This window comes from Schistocerca nitens, chromosome 9 (assembly GCF_023898315.1).
Source record: "Schistocerca nitens isolate TAMUIC-IGC-003100 chromosome 9, iqSchNite1.1, whole genome shotgun sequence".
Taxonomy (NCBI): domain Eukaryota; kingdom Metazoa; phylum Arthropoda; class Insecta; order Orthoptera; family Acrididae; genus Schistocerca; species Schistocerca nitens.
The window spans coordinates 4,746,299-4,765,276 of record NC_064622.1 but is presented as its reverse complement, the minus strand read 5'-3'; the positions used below and the strand labels follow the sequence as shown (position 1 = coordinate 4,765,276).

The 18,978-nt window shown below is 44.5% G+C and overlaps 1 protein-coding gene across 2 annotated transcripts in view; it reads left to right on the top strand.

The window, feature by feature from the left end:
• Window positions 1–6,238: 6,238 nt before the first annotated feature.
• LOC126203220 (cytochrome P450 6k1-like) overlaps window positions 6,239–18,978 on the top strand; it is a 216,657-nt gene continuing 203,917 nt past the window's right edge. The window contains exon 1 of one of the 2 annotated variants that reach the window (XM_049937466.1): window positions 6,239–6,352. Coding sequence is in view for 1 of the 2 variants with exons in the window: in XM_049937465.1 (XP_049793422.1) it covers window positions 8,817–8,821 (5 nt within the window). In the remaining variant the exon portion in view is untranslated. Of the gene's footprint in view, window positions 6,353–8,759; window positions 8,822–18,978 lie in introns of those variants that run through there. The other variant, XM_049937465.1, reaches the window with a different exon arrangement.

Here is an 18,978-nt window from a genome sequence, read left to right as displayed (position 1 = left end):
CTGACAGAACCACAGGCACATAGACACAGGCAACAGAGCATGCACAATGTCGGCACTAGTACAGTGTATATCCACCTTTCGCGGCAATGCAGGCTGCTATTCTCCCATGGAGACGATCGTAGAGATGCTGGATGTAGTCCTGTGGAACGGCTTGCCATGCCATTTCCACCTGGCGCCTCAGTTGGACCGGCGTTCGTGCTGGACGTGCAGACCGCGTGAGACGACGCTTCATCCAGTCCCAAACATGCTCAATGGGGGACAGATCCGGAGATCTTGCTGGCCAGGGTAGTTGACTTACACCTTCTAGAGCACGTTGGGTGGCACGGGATACATGCGGACGTGCATTGTCCTGTTGGAACAGCAAGTTCCCTTGCCGGTCTAGGAATGGTAGAACGATGGGTTCGATGACGGTTTGGATGTACCGTGCACTATTCAGTGTCCCCTCGACGAACACCAGTGGTGTACGGCCAGTGTAGGAGATCGCTCCCCACACCATGATGCCGGGTGTTGGCCCTGTGTGCCTCGGTCGTATGCAGACCTGATTGTGGCGCTCACCTGCACGGCGCCAAACACGCATACGACCATCATTGGCACCAAGGCAGAAGCGACTCTCATCGCTGAAGACGACACGTCTCCATTCGTCCCTCCATTCACGCCTGTCGCGACACCACTGGAGGCGGGCTGCACGATGTTGGGGCGTGAGCGGAAGACGGCCTAACGGTGTGCGGGACCGTAGCCCAGCTTCATGGAGACGGTTGCGAATGGTCCTCGCCGATACCCCAGGAGCAACAGTGTCCCTAATTTGCTGGGAAGTGGCGGTGCGGTCCCCTACGGCACTGCGTAGGATCCTACGGTCTTGGCGTGCATCCGTGCGTCGCTGCGGTCCGGTCCCAGGTCGACGGGCACGTGCACCTTCCGCCGACCACTGGCGACAACATCGATGTACTGTGGAGACCTCACGCCCCACGTGTTGAGCAATTCGGCGGTACGTCCACCCGGCCTCCCGCATGCCCACTATACGCCCTCGCTCAAAGTCCGTCAACTGCACATACGGTTCACGTCCACGCTGTCGCGGCATGCTACCAGTGTTAAAGACTGCGATGGAGCTCCGTATGCCACGGCAAACTGGCTGACACTGACGGCGGCGGTGCACAAATGCTGCGCAGCTAGCGCCAATCGACGGCCAACACCGCGGTTCCTGGTGTGTCCGCTGTGCCGTGTGTGTGATCATTGCTTGTACGGCCCTCTCGCAGTGTCCGGAGCAAGTATGGTGGGTCTGACACACCGGTGTCAATGTGTTCTTTTTTCCATTTCCAGGAGTGTGTGTAAGTTCACAGTACTTGAGTGTACGAAAACACAGACAAAATACAAATGCAGTTCAATTCACAGACACAGAGCTGCAATACCGCCCATCCTCTGTTGCATTGTCATAGTTACTTCGTCTCGCGGCACAGTCTCAGTATTTACTTCGCCCAGTTTCTACACTTACTATTACCATATCACGTACTGGTATAAAACAGTCATTCAAAACGTACATCGCTTGCCACTAAACTCAATCTTCACCAGTTCGTAGAAGTCACAACTCGCACAGTAAAACATGTGTCCGCCTCTCTAGCTACCCAACAACACACACTTGACACTCCCTTTGTTGGATCGACTATCGATATTGCTCTCTCTCTTTCTCAATACTCTCGCCCACAGTTTATACAACATCAAAGTAAATTACATATATCTTCACACAACTATTTTCTACCAAACTTATTACGACCGAGCGAGGTGGCGCAGTGGTTAGACACTGGACTCGCATTCGGGAGGACGACGGTTCAATCCCGCGTCCGGCCATCCTGATTTAGGTTTTCCGTGATTTCCCTAAATCGCTCCAGGCAAATGCCGGGATGGTTCCTTTCAAAAAGGGCACGGCCGACTTCCTTCCCCGTCCTTCCCTAACCCGATTAGACCCATGACCTCGCTGTCTGGTCTCCTTCCTCAAAACCAACCAACCAACCAAACTTATTACAGTAAACGATAAACACAAAAAATTACAGCTTTCCACAATTAATAAACTCTAAACATATTTATCTACTTACAAAAAAGAAATAATTTCCAGTTACATATTACATCCAGAAAACAACTTTTATCTCTATATTACAGGACAAAAGAAAAAAAATGCGCTACAACATCAAACATATATGAACAGATGGGGAAAAAAGGAAGATAAAGATATATATCTATCGCAAAATAACGATGTCTTCACAACTGCCAACAGTAAAATTCGCGGAGGCGGTGGCGTTGTGGTGTGGTCGTGTTTTTCATGGAGGGGGCTTGCTACCACAGAACAGGCCTACATTGATGTTTTAAGCACCATCTTGCTTCCCACTGTTGAAGAGCAATTCGGGGATGGCGATTGCATGTTTCAACACGATCGAGCACCTGTTCGTAATGCACGGCCTGTGGCGGAGTGGTTACACGACAATAACGTTCCTGTAATGGACTGCCCTGCACAGAGTCCTGACCTGAATCCTATAGAACACGTTTGGCTTGTTTTGGAACGCCGCGCCAGGCTTCACCGACGACGTCGATACCTCTCTCCTCAGTACAGCACTCGTGAATAATGGGCTGCAGTGCCCCAACAAACCTTCCAACACCTGATTGAACGTATGCCTGCGAGAGTGATCAAGGCTAAGGGTGGGCCAACACCATATTGAATTCCAGCATTATCGATGGAGGGTGCCACGAACTTGTAAGTTATTTTCAGGCAGGTGTCCGGATACTTTTGATCACATAGTGTAAGTAATTAAGTTTGTACGGAACCCTCAGTGCGCGAGGCCTACTCGCACCCGGCAAGTTTTTGTAATACGTAGCACTGTATGGAAGATGTACTGTAATGGTCATTATTGTTGGTGTTAATGTTGTTTTGTAACACTTGATGTACGAGGACGTGCTGAAAAGCAGTGCCTCCGAATTTTTTATGTAGAAGTTCTTAAAGTTTTCTACAAACAAACGTTATTAACATTCGACATCTTTATTCTACATGTCTACATACAGGGGGATTCACGAAGATAAGCAAAAAATTTAATGTGTTGGTCTACAAGTAAAACTAAAGAAAAAAGTTCATATAAACATAGGTCCACAAATGTTTAGTTACGGCTAATAAAAAATTTTGCCTGAAATTTAGCAACTTCGCTAATATGAAGCCATCGAAAACCGTAAGAGGTTAAAGTAAAGCACGACTTCCATTTATTTTGTCGTTTCTGATCTGGTGAATCTAATAAAACATGTCCCAGACGTGTATCCGCAGTAGTTTTCCAGAACATTCAGAGAAGCAAGGACGTAATTTCGTAAAATTTTTAATTTATTAACTACTTGGCTCAATTTGTTTTTTAAATTCTAGACAATTGCACATGGTTTTCAACAGAAGTTGTAGAAAATTTAATTTTGGAAAAATGACGGTAATGGCGTTAACTGAATCTGTATGAATGTGTCAGATAATCTGCTTTCACTAATACCATAGCACAAGTGAATTCATGTTAAACCAGAAAAAAGGAAGTTTTGCACTGAACATACAGTTTCACAATAAATCTTCAAAAATGTCCTTACAGAGTTCAATGCATTTTGCTGCACGTGTGTGAACAGATATTGCTGCTCGTTTCAGTTTCACGGGGTTGTTCTTAATTTCGTCTACAGCATTCATAATGCGAGCAAGTAATGCCTCAAGTGTATTGACTTTGTCCTCATAAACTGAACGATACAGAAAAGTAACTTTGATAGCGAGGAAGCCGCGCAAGGAGAGGGGAGGTTGTGGCTCCGTCAAGGAGTTCAAACATTCTACAGTGATAGATGGCATCAAACAAACTGATCTCCCGTTGGTAGAAATATGTTTATCACCAGGGTGACTATGTTGCGGAATATAAATAAAGAATAAAGATGTAGAATGTTAATAACGTTTATTTTATTTAAAAAGCTATAAGAGTTTTCACATAAAAAACTGGGAGGCGTTACTTCTCAGCACGCTCTCGTACAGACCTTGGGTAAAGAGAGAAACTGGTTTTGTAGTCTGGAAATTTGCGTTACTTGTGCAAAATTCTTATTTTTCTATAGTAAGTGACTGGCGGCAGTAGACACTAGTAGAATGGTACTTCACCTTTCTGAGATCATTATCCCTGAGTGTAATCGGATATTAACTAGTACCCCACTCCCCTCCCCCTCCCGTCATCAAGATTAGCACCTAACTGAGCTGTAGAATCAGAAAAAATTGTCTTTCGACATTTTCATTTTTAAAATGACGAGAGACAAATGATATTTAGCTTTTATAGGTGTTTTATAGAGCGATGAACTGATGGAGCAACGAGTAATTGCTACTGATTATTGTTACTAGTCTTTTTTTACAGAGTGTTGAATGATTTCTCAGGGTATCGCGAGTGCTACTTACATATCCCTCTTACAAACGAAAGCTAACTAGCTGCATAGACAGTTACTACAAAACTTGCTTCCTCAAATGGTTCAAATGGCTCTGAGCACTATGGGACTTAACATCTGAGGTGATCAGTCCCCTAGAATTTAGAACTACTTAAACCTAACTAACCTATGGACATCACACACATCCATGCCCGAGGCAGGATTCGAACTTGCGCGCCTACAACCGCTCGGCCACACACGCCGGCCATGCTTCCTCAGTAAAAATCCTCTCCCTAACGGCACGTAGTTACCCCATACCCTGGGGCCCCACATAAAATCAATCCAACGAAATGTTTGCACTAGACTTAGGCCAACTGTTTGTAAATTACTTCATTGTTGGACTCCTTATTTCTGATTGGGTGCAAATTGGGAGACTTCAGGCTGCAAATGTTTTGTATCTGACCACTGCCACTAATAATAAAATAGCCGACCGCTGTGACCGAGCGGTTCTAGGCGCTTCAGTCCGGAACTGCACTACTGCTACGGTCACAGGTTCGAATCCTGCCTCGGGCATGGATGTGTGTGATGTCCTTAGGTTATTTAGGTTTAAGTAGTTCTAAGTCTAGGGGAAGCCAATAATAAAATAATAATAACAGTATTATGAAAAGGAAAGTTGCAACTCACCATATAGCGGAGATGCTGAGTCGCAGAGAGGCACAACAAACAGACTGTCACAATACAAGCTTTCGGTCAACAACGCCTTTGTCGAAAATAGACGACAGACACACACATACAGCTTCTGGCTCCAGCTGCCAGAGGTTGCAGTCATGTGTGTGTGTGAGTTGCGTTTGCGTGTGTGTGTGTGTGTGTGTGTATGTGTGTGTGTGTGTATGTGTGTGTGTTTCTGTCTGTCGTCTATTTTCGACAAAGGCGTTGTTGACCGAAAGCTTGTATTGAGATAGTATTTCTGAGGTGCCTGTCTGCGACTCAGCATCTCCTCTATATGGTGAGTGGCAACTTTCGTTTTCATAATATTCTTACATTCCATCCTGCATTTTCCATTGTTCAATAATAATAGTGATAATAATAATAATAATAATACAGTGTAAGTCCTTCATGTGTGCAGTAGACGTTACGTAGATACTGTATGTGTTATGTTGTTCATTACGTCGTTAATTGTTGCAAAGTGAATTTCTGGTCTACTGGTGTGGGTGTGTTTGTGTGCGTGTGTTGTGTGTGTGTGTGTGGGGGGGGGGGGTGATATCTACAACTCATAGAAGGTATATTCATAACTTATTTAACCATGTGTGCTGTATATGTGTCACTTATACTGTCATAGATTCATAGTAAAGACTATGTGTGTAGTGGATGGACTTTGTGAGGAATATGTTAGTCAAACACTCGTTTAAGAAGCTGTAACCTCCACCACAATGTCTCATGCGTTAACAGTACTGTTTGAAAAAAGAAAAAATGATTATTGGTAACTTACGTGATCGGTATTACTATATTCCGAAATAGCAGTAATTGTAATGATCAGTAGAGAACAATTCAGTTTCATGACCGTAACATAATTGACCCTTTCTGTTTTTACCCGTCAGAAAATTAGATTTTACCCCTCAGGGGGTAATTACGTCCAGATTGGGAACCATTGCGCTAGTACGCACTGGCGACGGATGTAAGTAGAAGACGTTGAGAGACGTTCTGAGTCACGGGTCGGTGCATCAAGCGTCACGGTCACAGGTCACGATCGCGTGCGGGCTAGCGGGGGGGGGGGGGGGGGGGGGGCAGGGTTCGGCTGCAGGATTTCAAAAGCTGCGCCGCGTCGCGCATGTGGACAGAGCAGGCGCTCTGGTGGCAGTAGCGAGGAGTTACACGGCAGGGCGCCAGGGCGCCGCGCAGACTAGTCCAGCGTCCAGCCGGGAGGGTCGCTGCGACGGCAGCTGCTGCTCCAGCCGAGGTAAGGGCGTCGGGGGGACCAGCGGCAGTCAGCGTGTGATGCGTTCCACTGTTCCTTTACAGCCGGTTACTATTACATGTTGTAACGGCAGATCTTTGTACTGGCCCCTAGTCCGCTAGTGTACTTGTTTCAGTCGCAGCAAGGCATCAGGGCAAAATCGTTATTCGTCTGAAAGGAAAGACATGTTTCCTGACACATTAAAACGTGTTTTTACCTACCTCACGGGCCATAATATGCGCGACTTTGTCGATTAAGTAGGAAATCTTTTTTCCAGGTTTTTAGAAAAACCAGTCGTTAAAACTTGCTGTAAATTGTTCATTACGTTTTTGTATATTTTTTCGTTTTTTTAAAGAGGATAATGAGTGATTTTTATGCTTTATGTGGCCATTTAGTGCGAGGTACTAGGTCTCAGCGTGCCCTCTGACTTGGCTGCGAAAAGTAGTCCGTACGGAGGCGATTCTAGAAGTCGGTCAAGGGGGAGGGGGTGGCTAATGGGGGGGACAGGGTTTGGGGCAATGGAGTATCGCTTAACAAAAGGAGAGTCCTCCACCGACAAATTTGTAAAATTTGGTGTTGCTTAAAGTAGTTTTTGGTAACTGTTTTGTGGTTCAGGGTTACAGAAAAAACGTATTTTAACATGGGAGGTTTCATAAATTACGTAAACCATGAAAAGGTCAACTTACAACAAATAAGTTTTCATTAATTTTCTGGATACAGAAGATGACACGAATGTAAAAACTTGAATATTAAAAAAATTCTGTAACAAAATCCGCTGGTTATTTCCGTCTTCTGCCCAAGTTGTCATGCTCATTTGTCTCTGTTTCTTTTTACTGAATATGTCAATGATATTTTCAATCTCCATATCTCTTTCTTTATGGATAATTGCAACAGCCAATCCATTTAGTCCCACTGACCCATTGTTTTATGCAAATAAGTCTTTATTCGTCTCAACGCAGAGAAGCTTCGTTCAGGAATGCTTGCGGTGACAGGAATAGTCCCAGATATTTGAAGTAAAACATCTGCATTTGGGAAAAAGTGCTTGTCACAGCTCTTTAAATCTTCAGTTCCTGTTTCAGATCTTTTACTTTCATCAACCCACTTTTTCTTCCGTATTCTCAGCTCTTCTTCTGAATTTGTGGAGTTAATATAATTGCTGATTTCTGGTCGTATTTATCCTGTCTAATATGATGCTCCATAGCCCCGCCGCCTTGCCACCGCCCCTCAGTCCATATCTTCTTAATTGTTTTATTAAAGGATTAAAGGCAGGCTTGTAAGTGGCGCGACAGGGCGATGGAATCTGGGGCCGCTGGCAGAGTGTGGTAGCAGTCGACAGCCATCGGGCCAGGCAAGGTATACATATCACTCGCAGGTGCGGAGCTGCGACGGTGGTGTTGCACGCACAATTTGTTTCGACTGCAGCAACAACGAGGCAGGAAACTGCAGCGTTGCTTTAAGTTATTGCGATGTATGAGGCGGGGCACCATGCCAGAGCCTAGAGTGGCGATTTGTATGTGGCTGACGTGTGGGAATTTACCCCTGCCATAGTTTCTGTCTCTCTCTGACACTACGTCAGAAGCGAGGGAGAAACCAATATACAGGGTGTTACAAAAAGGTACGGCCAAACTTTCAGGAAACATTCCTCACACACAAATAAAGAAATGTTATGTGGACATGTGTCCGGAAACGCTTAATTTCCATGTTACAGCTCATTTTAGTTTCGTCGACCTACGCTCAATGGAGCACGTTATCATGATTTCATACGGGATACTCTACCTGTGCTGCTAGAACATGTGCCTTTACAAGTACGACACAACATGTGGTTCATGCACGATGGAGCTCCTGCACATTTCAGTCGAAGTGTTCGTACGCTTCTCAACAACAGATTCAGTGACCGATGGATGGGTAGAGGCGGACCAATTCCGTGGCCTCCACGCTCTCCTGACCTCAACCCTCTTGACTTTCATTTATGGGGGCGTTTGAAAGTTCTTGTCTACGCAACCCCGGTACCAAATGTAGAGATTCTTCGTGCTCGTATTGTGGACGGCTGTGATACAATACGCCATTCTCCAGGACTGCATCAGCGCATCGGGAATTCCATGCGACGGAGGGTGGATGCATGTATCCTCGCTAACGGAGGAGATTTTGAACATTTCGAGTAAAGAAGTGTTTGAAGTCACGCGGGTAGGTTCTGTTGCGGTGTGTTTCCATTCCGTGATTAATGTGACTTGAAGAGAAGTAATAAAATGAGCTCTAACATGGAAAGTAAGCGTTTCCGGACACATGTCCACATAACATATTTTCTTTCTTTGTGTGTGAGGAATGTTTCCTGAAAGTTTGGCCGTACCTTTTTGTAACACCCTGTATATAGATGGGCAATTTTAGCTTGGGACAAAGTGTGCGAGGTCATTGGAGCGTCGGGACGGACCTGTGCTGGTCTGCACTTATAGGGGCCAGTGTGGCAGCAATGTTGTAAGTATTCTGCATAAACGTGTATTCTGTTTTCTATGTACTTGTTCGGGCTATATACTGCCACTGGCGACATAACACCAGGACGGGTCGGAACGGCAGCCTGGAACTTGGAGACTGCACGGCCAACATCAAAGAGGGCAGTGACAGCAGTCTGCAGCGGATCCAGAAGGGGCTCAGTTTCACTCGAGTCTACGGGCCACGTTCGATTCCCACCTGGCGTACCGGGGTTCAGGCGAGGCGTACGCTGCGGGAGGCGCAGCAGCGCTGGAACAGCGCCAAAGATGGCGGTGGGTGTTGTGTACGGCAAGCATCACTAGCGGCAAGTTGCGGCACAACATCCAGGAGGGTGCGGGTTCGAATCCGGTCCTGTCCTGGGAGCAGCAGCGGCTCGAGGGCCACGGGTGACCAGTACACCCACCTTCGTCCCACGGTCGGACGGAGCAGGCCAAATGGGGCAGATGGCGGCGAGGACCAGGGACTGTAGCAGTCTCCGGAATTGCGGGCGGCAAGTCGTAATGCATCGGCGGGCGGTGACCAGGAAAGCGCGGCCAATGTCCAGCAGGGTGGCCTCGATGATGGCAGCAGAGGCGTCGGCATACCGGGAGTCTGCTGAGTCGTTTGGACTCGCGGGACAGCGCGCAGCCGGCACGCCGACACTGTGCTTCACCCATCGAGTACTGTAAATTAGCGGAATAAACAAATGTTACCAAATACCGCTGTATCACTCTGCACTGCCTCTTGACGCTCATGAACTTGCTCAGTCTCCTGATAAAATATGGCGCGGTGTGTCCTGGCTTCAGCTCGGCCATTTGGGGTCCCGGGTTCGACCCACCAACCACGCAACAGTGGTGTCAGAAGTGGTGCCGGTTACCACGCTGGTAATGGATTTCCACTGCCACATGCCATGTCGAGCAAGTAGCGTTGCGGTGTGCCTGTGTAGAGGGGTAGTTGAGGTGTTTGGTTGCATTTGTGATGGGTGATCGTGCACTTCTTGTTACATCTTGTCGTTCGGGAGGTGTTCGTCCATACGAGTATAGGGAGGAAAGCAGGACTGTTCACCTGCACATGAGCACGACGTGGAGGGGTGAGCGATGTTTGATTTATGGTTTACGTGTCATTCTTTTGTTAATTAGGATGGCCTTTTTATAGGTGGAGGGGCCTGTAAATTTATCTCGATTCAGGGGAAATGGGGGACATGATAACATAGCGCCTAAGTGATGTAATGTTTGTAACCTGTCAGGCCACGGATTACTGAGCCGTGCTGGCCCCGGCTTATACATTGTTTTAAGCCTTGACTGTTACTGTGTTTGGTTTCCCGCTATTATTGTGGTTAGGCCGTGGTTCTTCCTCTTTCTACATGAGGCAGCAGCAGTGTGTATCGATATTCGCACCATGTACTATATTTGGTCTGGTGCTTATAGTTTCTAGCTAGCTGGTGTGCAGCAGTTGGTCGGTTGGTGTGGATCAGCCAGGAAACCTCCGCTTGGCGCAGTGGGCCGGGACTGCTGGCGGTCTCTGCACAGTGTCGGAGTGTGTGGGAGCTGTTCCGATTGCTATGAGGTTCGTGGCTCACCTACCCACGACATCAAAGTTGAGTGGTTATTTAATTACTGAAGCCAGTCTGTTAGCATTGTGCCGTTAGTTTTCATGGTTGGCTGTTTGGGATATTCCCACGAGCAACAGCGAGTGTTCCAGTTGGCGAAAGTTTGGCCACCATCCGGTGAAGTTTAACTGTATTTTGATTATTTTCCTGCGGAATTTTCTGACTTGTGGCCGTTAGCGTTCCGGTTACGTGCCCTAGCTGCTGATGTAAAATTCAGGCAGTCTCCTTTCCTCACCATGTTGTCGCGGTCCAACAAGTGTGTGTAGTTTTGACAGCTTATGTATACTTGGTTGTGGGCAGCTACACCTTTTACGTTTTGGCTTTGAAGTTCCTTGTGTATTGGTCGGGTGGAAAGCAAGTCGTCTTGTTGGTGCGTCCGTTGACTGTCTCTTCGTTGGGTTACCGGCGAATTGGATATAGCTGGGCTGACTACCTGTCTGCCCTAAGTGAACGTTAATATTTCAAGTGCAGACTGACCCCCAGAAACTTCTGTGCTGACTTTTCTAATTGGTGTTTGATTGTGTATTTTAATGGCTCATAGCCGATGGTTTCAATTTGTATGCTTTTAGTTGGGTTTTACATAATGGGCCTTCAGCCAATTTAAAATTCAAAGTTCCTTACTTGTCAAGTCTTGCATTGTTTGGGCCTTCAGCCTCATTTAAAATATTTTTTTCTGGATAAAGCTTTGGGCCTTCTGCCTTTTGAAAATTTATTCTAGTTGTGTTTTTCAATCGTGGGCCTTCAGTCGTCTTAAAATTAAAATTCCTTACTTGTTAAATCTTAGATTGTTTGGGCCTTCAGCCTCATTTAAAAAAAAAATTATTTAAGGATAAAGCCTTGAGCTTTCTGCCTTGTAAAAATTTATTGTAGTTGTGTTTGAATCATTCACCTTCAGCCGTTTTAAAGGTAAAGTTCCTTATAGTTAAGTCTTAGATTGTTTGGACCTTTAACCTCCTTTTTTAAAAATTATTTAAGGATAAAGCTTTGGGCCTTCTGCCTTTTGCAAATTCATTGTAGTTGTGTTTTTAAATCATGGGCCTACAGCCGTTGTGCCCTTAAGCCATAAGATTGTGTGACACATTCAGTCAATAGTTAAGCTCAGAAATTTGCACTGTAATGTTTGGGCAACTAAATAAAGTTACATGTGTTTGAGTGTAACTGACGGCCACTAATTTTTGGCCCGTTTCCACAGTTCCAACTACCTGTTCTGTCCTGCGGATTTAACCAGGCATTTCAATTACCTTGTACAAAGTGGGTGCCAAAGAGTCGTTTTATTTGTAAGAGATTTGGTCATTTGGCACGCAATAGTTCAGAATGTAGATGGACGATGATTTGCCACAAGAACTAAGCTTAAGGAGTAGCAGAGTGAAATTAATGGCAACTGTCGAGCTATAAGCAAGACTGGTGGAAACACGGCAAGCAGCGGAGGCTGAGGCAGTGACTGCAGCGGAAGCTGTTGCCAGTTAAACAGAGCATATTCAGATATTGTCAGAGGGGAGGATAAGTGACAAAGAAAAATATGAAGAATTAGCAGGGAGATTTGAGGCACTGCGAGTAGGGGTAGGGATGTCGGATGATAGTAAATTACAGGTTGTGGAGTGTCAGACCATGTGACTGGAAATCGCGGCATTGGTTAACCCCTTTCCAGGTAAAGCAACAAAGGATGTTCGGTATTATTTAATGACATTATCATAATGGCTGAGGCCAATGGGTGGCTGGATGTTGTAATGTTGAGGGTGGCAAAGTTACACTTAACAGGAGGGGCCAAGTTGTACATACTGTACCATGAAAAGGTGAACAATGTGGGGACGCTTTCAGAGCTTGAGGCAGGATTACGTCAGAGGTTTAAAAAACAGAATAGTACCAGGTTTTTTCATGAAAAATTAAGTGTGTTAATAATGAGGAGAAATGAGACTGTGGAGGTTTTCTCAGACAGGATTCGAAAACTGAATGTACAAATGTTCGAGCTGTCACAGAATGGGGAGACCAATAAAGTGGTGTTACAAGAGGCCGAGAACAGGGTGTTAGATGTGTTTTTGTGGGGAGTACCGCCGGAGATGTCATGTCGGGTGAGAATGGAGAATCCCAGTGACCTTGCTGCAGCCCTAAGGATTGCCACATACTTAGAGGAGGTAGATTATGCGATGAAGCAAAGGGTGGAGCATAGAGTCCTGGTAGTGGAAATTAAGTGTTTTGGTTGTGGCCAGGTAGGGCACATTAGGAGGCAATGTCAGCGTCAGTTACAGTGTTACTAATATGGGAAACTGGGTCACCGGGCAGTGAACTGCAGGTGTAAAAGTAGGGGGGGTACCTCGGCGGCAGCAGATGTTAAACGGGAACGGGATTGCTTCAACCGTCGGAGAACAGTCCCAGTGAAATTTGGTAATGCGCTTGTAGGTGCACAGACGGAATGCTGTTTACTAGGCTTGGTGAACGGAAGGGAACAAAGGTTTCTGGTTGACACGGGGCATATGTGTCTCTTATTAGTCTAGACCTGGTTAGCAGGAGAAGGCTTGAGCCACTACGTATAGGTTACGTGGGGTGGGAGATAATGGAGTCATTGGGTACGATGGTACTTCAATTCGTGACCGCAGGAACTAAGTTTAGTGAGTAGGTAGAGGTATTACCACGTGTGGGTGAGGGGTATTAGGTGATTCTCGGACTGGACTTCCTTGACAAACATTGTGCAAAGATAGATCTTTGGCAACAAACAGTGGAACTCGGTGGAACAGTGTTACGCGTGGGGGCCGCACTCTTTTAACATGAAGGTGATGCCAGCTAAACTGCGAACGGATTCATTAAAGGTCGATCAGCAGGATAACATACTGGCAGGTACAGGGAAGGTATTTTGGGTTTTAATAAATACGAACTTACCAAAGGATGCGTTGTATGTGGTGGAGCCACTCTCGAGTAATGAGGAGTTGGATAACGCGCACTGTTTTGTGTGGAGGAGTTTAGCTCGCTCAAGTTACGTGCAAGGAGATTATACGGTTCCTGTAAGTATAGATAACCTCAGCAGAGTGGATTTTAGCTTGTTGAAAGGGTTGTTATTGGCCACGTTGGGGGTTTTTGATTTGGATGACTTTGGTAGGGAGGATTTAGAGGCAAGCCATAAGCAAAATGTCGATGCAGTGCAATTAAGGGGAAAATTGCAGCATTTGCAGGGAGACAACAGAGTCATGTTGGAGGAACTGTTATTGACATTTAACGATTTATTCGGAATGGAGGATAATACACCAATGTTTAGGAGATCAAATAGGATAGCACGTCATATGCGATCGCTACTAGAGGAGTTTATAGAACAACTACGGGGTGGAATCATAGAGCATAATGATAGTCCATATTCAACCAATGTAGTTCTCGTACCTTAGAAGTTGGTGGATGGTACAAGGAAATATAGGTTTTGTTGTGATTATAGGTTTCTGAATGCGGAAACCATTTTGGAACTCATATCCGATTCCGAATATCACGGACACATTGGACAATCTGGGACAATGTTAGTATTTTATGATGATGAATTTACGGAGTGGATACCATCAGTTGGAAGTAGCATCAGAGGATAGGGCAAAGACAGCTTTTCTGCTCCTGGGGAATACTATCATTATATATGTTTGCCGTTTGGGTTGAAGAATGCACTGGTAACTTTTCAGCGATTATTAGATGGGATTTTAAGGGGATTGAAACCAAAGACATGTTTGGTTTACCTAGATGACATTATAGTATTTTCGAAGGATATACCAAAACATGTATCGCTTGTAAGACAAGTCTTTAGAAGATTGCGGTCGGCATGGTTAATATTAAGTTTAGAAAATTTTAATTTTGTGCGGACACAGGTCAGATGTTTAGGTTATGTAATTAGTGAACAAGGAGTTCAAACCAATCCTCAGTTAACAGAGGCAGATCAAAATTTTCTGACATCATGTACAACTAAGCAGTTACAATCGTATATTGGGTTATGTTCTTATTACCGTAAATTTGTAAAAGATTTTGCTAAAATAGCCTAGCTGTTAACAAAGCTTTTAAAGAAAGGGGTTAAATTTCAATGGATGGAGGAATTTCAGGAAGCTTTCGATGAATTAAAGATGAGATTAGTTTCTGGTCCGGTGTTGGTGTTTGCGAATTTTGAAGAAGACTTCATCTTATCATGTGACGCTTCAAATGGTGCAGTAGGGTGTGTTTTGGGACCAATGGTGAATGGACAGGAGCATCCAGTGCTGTATGCTTCTAGACAGTTAAATAGGGCAGAGCGGAATTATACCACAACGGAAAGGGAGACGTTGGCTGTAGTATATGGAGTAATGTATTTTTGTTGTTGCCTTTATGGTAGGAAGTTTAAGGTCATGATGCATCATGCAGCATTGAGATCATTACTGGGACTCAAGGATCCTTCTAGTTGATTAACATGGTGGGATCTAAAATTAAGTGAATTTGACTTTGAAGTAATTAATAAGCCAGAGAAGAAACATGGGAATGCAGATGCATTAAGTTGCAAGTTAGAAGCATTAGAAGTAATGGGTAAGAGTGTCACAGAACGGCAGAGGACACAAGCGGAGGACGAGGAGTGCCAGGGTTTTAGAACTCAACCACATTTCATTGTGGAGGGAAATTTGTTATGTAGAATTACCAGGTGTGGACCACGGGTATTGGTACCAAAGAGATTGAGAGAGGATGTCTTAAAGCAGGCCCATTATCATGTGCTCGCGGGGCATGGTGGTCGTCGAGCAACGGGAAGACAAGTAGCAGAACGATTTTGGTGGCGCACTCAGGGAAGGGATGTGGTACAATACACAGCAAATTGTGTGCTGAGTGCGCAGTGAGTGGATGTGACGCGTGCAAGAATTTCATTGCAATGGTTACCAGAGGCTTCGAAACCATTTGAGTTTATCAGGCTAGATATTTACGGGCCATACAACAAAACACCAGCAGGGAATCATTACGTTTTAACTATAATTGATCACTTTTTGTGGTTTCTTGCCATGGTCACAATACCAGACCAACAGACAAGTAGGGTAGCACAAGCTTTAGTCAACAACTGGTTATTGAAGTTTGGGGTGCCTGATACCATAATTACGGATCAGGGAACGAATTTCATGTCCGAATTAATGTCACAGTTGTGTCGTCTATTGAGAATTAAAAAATTACAGACCAGTCCATTTCATCTGCAGGTGAATGGGAGAACAGAGCAAGTACTTAGGACAATTTCAAAAATGCTAAGTTATTATGTGAATGGAAACCATGATAACTGGCACATTTATCTTCCATACGTGGTATCGAGTTATAACACTAAAATACTTTCAGGGGGCAGAATGTCACCATTTGAGGTGGTCTATGGAAGAAAGATGCCATCACCATTTGACGTTCTATGTCCAAAATCGGGAGCTAAAGGGGACGCAGTGAGGGAATTTGCACGAACAATACGGTAAGTATGGAAGAGGGTACAGAAGGCCAATACAAAAGCATTAGAGAGGCAGGAAGAACCAAATAAGTGCTTGGGACCTTTACCATGGTACAGGGTAGGTCAGTTGGTATTAATCAGGAATACATATACACCTAAGGGAAAGATGAAAAAATTCTTGACGAAGTACCACGGACCATACCAGGTCATGGAGATGACTTCACCTGTGAATGTTAAAGTGCAGGTGCCAACAAAAACATCCATTATCCACATGAGTAGAGTACAGCCTTTTAAAGGAATGATGGATGGATTACCACAAGTACAAGGAAGTGACCTGATTGCAGAGGTTAGGCAAAAAAACCGGAAGAAGAAGGTCTCAGGCAAAGGACAACAGTGGACACATAATGTTCTGTATGCGTTATGGTCACAGAGGGAGTAAATTATTGTGTGTGTAATATTGTCTGGCATGTTTACATTTTATGTTTTTGTATCAAGGGATAATTTGCGTTTTTTTTATGTGTGTGTGTGCTTTTTCCTCTCTCTTTTTCTCGTGTTTTGGTGGGTCCGATAATAGTTGCATTTTTCTTGTTTGTTGTTTTAGTTTTGTCATTGTATGGGGGAGACACACACACACTCTCTCTCTCTCTCTCTCTCTCTCTCTATCTCTCTCTCTCTCTCTCTTTTTTTCCCAGAGAATTCAATAGGGGCAGAGTGAACTGTCGGGAATTTTTGAGGCTGTCGTACAATGTTGTAGTAACTTGTATTGGAAAAGAGGTGGTACACACATGTTGCGTTCCTTTTCTTCACAGGGTGAGAACGTATGTGGACGTGCTGGATGACAGCTGTGGGGATGCTGATCTTTGGTCACAGCAGTGGAGCCGGACATAAACGGATAACGATCCAAACCTTTCAGTTGGGAGTACTATATTCACAATAGCCAGATATATTAGTAACAAGTCATAAGTGGTCACTACGAACAATAATAGAGGTATGGAAGATCAGGAATGAAGTATGAAAATTATAGGAATCATTCTCGGATTGTATACTGAGGGGGAAAGGAATCGCATATTAAAAGAAGTACAAGGGGAGTATCAAGAATTACGGTTGACTTACAGTAAACTTAGGAGAAATTGTCTCATTTAGGGGAGAGTGTGCCACAGGCGGTAACTAGGTGCAAGAGGGGACGGATAAATGCAGGGGGGAAAATACTGAAAACATTGTCCGGTACAGCAGATGACAATGATGTCCGAACATTGAATCAGTCAGTAATGCAGGTGGAGAAAGCAGTCAGTGAGGTTGGAGGAACCCTAGAGTGGCAGGCAACACGCTTGTCAAGCCTAGAAACGAGGGTCTTGAATAACACCAAGCTCATACGAACCTTAGTGGAGGAGTTGACTCGATACGCGGGAGAGACATGGAAAATTATAAATAGTGATTTAGAGATACTGCAGAAATGATTGAACATATTGGGTGGTAAGTTGGCTATTGCCAGGTTGCTCAGTGCATTAGCAGACTGATTAAGTGACACACATACAGAAATTACGATGTTACAGGGAGCAGTATATCATGCAATAAACGGGCATCTTAGTCCAGTGTTAATCTCGGCAGATGATCTTTTTGGAGGGTTACAATTTGCAAAGAGGCAATTTCCACCAGATATAGAGCAGTGGAGGTAACATGGGCCACTATACCAATATTCTTTCATTTGTCGTTGGTACAGGTGAGAACGGATAAGGCGCGAGTTTACATCGATGTCAATTTTCCAATAGTCGAAGTTGACTCATGTTATGAGTGTTACACTATTCACCCATACCCAGGGAAATGGAAGGAGATCAGTAAATGGGTGCAGATTAGAATGCGAGATGTACTTTTTATTTCAGTGAACAGAATAGTTCACGGAGTACTACCATTGTCAGAGTTGGAGCATTGTACGCAAAGACGGGTACGGTAATGGTTCGCCATAATCGACCAGTTTTTTCAGATAGTAGTACATGGAAAGTTGGATTGTTCCTGGGGATTACAAATGGCTCAGACTGTGAGAAAGAGGTGTTATCGACACATTCGTACTTCCAGGAGGTAGGGAGGCATTGGTTATACTCGGTATTTACGCTGATATGAGTGATGGTCACTTGTTATACCAAGCAGAGAGCGGATAAAATAAGGAGGTTGCAACTGCGGGAGAGTGGAATAATCATAAATGGTACGGTTTGTGAAATTGTGGGGGAGGATCTCCATCTTCCAGGATCACATACAGGTGAAACATCTTTAACTTTGTCGCAGGGAACGTTGTTTTATCCGGAAGAGGTTCTGGAGATATTACCAGTGCAGAATCTGACATATTTGAACTCCCCCGTTAAACCCAGAGTTTTTGGAAATGTTGCATTCCTTTATTAATGCACAGGAAGGACCTATCATGGTTAATAAAATATTGGAACACGTTTGAACATTACAACAGCTTCAGAGAACAGGATAATGACAGTGAGCATTTCAGCCACAGGGTGTGTCGTTTTGCTATTTTTCTTGAGTATAGCTTTGTGGAGAATGTGGAAACGTGCACCAGTAGAGGAGGTGCCAACACATCAGTTGCCTATGACATACCCATGCCTGCACACTCTTTTTGCCGGTGTAAACAGTGTATAGGCGTAGAGTAAATGTTTTGATGTTCTGGTTAGTTTTAGTCTGTAGAACGTAAGTTTTGTGAACAAGACATGTTTACGTAGCTACGTAGTTACGTAGCTACGTAGCTACAGGTCAGACCATCACAGATACGATAAGAGAGTTGGGATGACAATAATTTTTAAAAAGGCATTTTTCATTGTGGCAAGATATTTTCACGAAATTTCAGTCTCCAACTTTCTCCTCTGAATGTGAAAATATTTTATTGTCACCAACCTACAAAGGGAGAAATGATCATCATAATAAAATAAGATAAATCAGAGGTTGTACAAAAAGATTTAAATGTTCATTTCTCCCACACACTGTTAGGTCTGTTATGGAGTGGAACAGCAGAGAAAGAGTCTGAAGGCAGTTCGAAGAACCCTCTGCCAGGTACTTACATGTGAACTGTAGAACAGTGATGTAGACGTAGAAGAAAACTGAAATTTTGTGTGTTTTTTTTTTTTTTTTTTGTCAAATATTTTAATATCTAAGTGTGGTGTG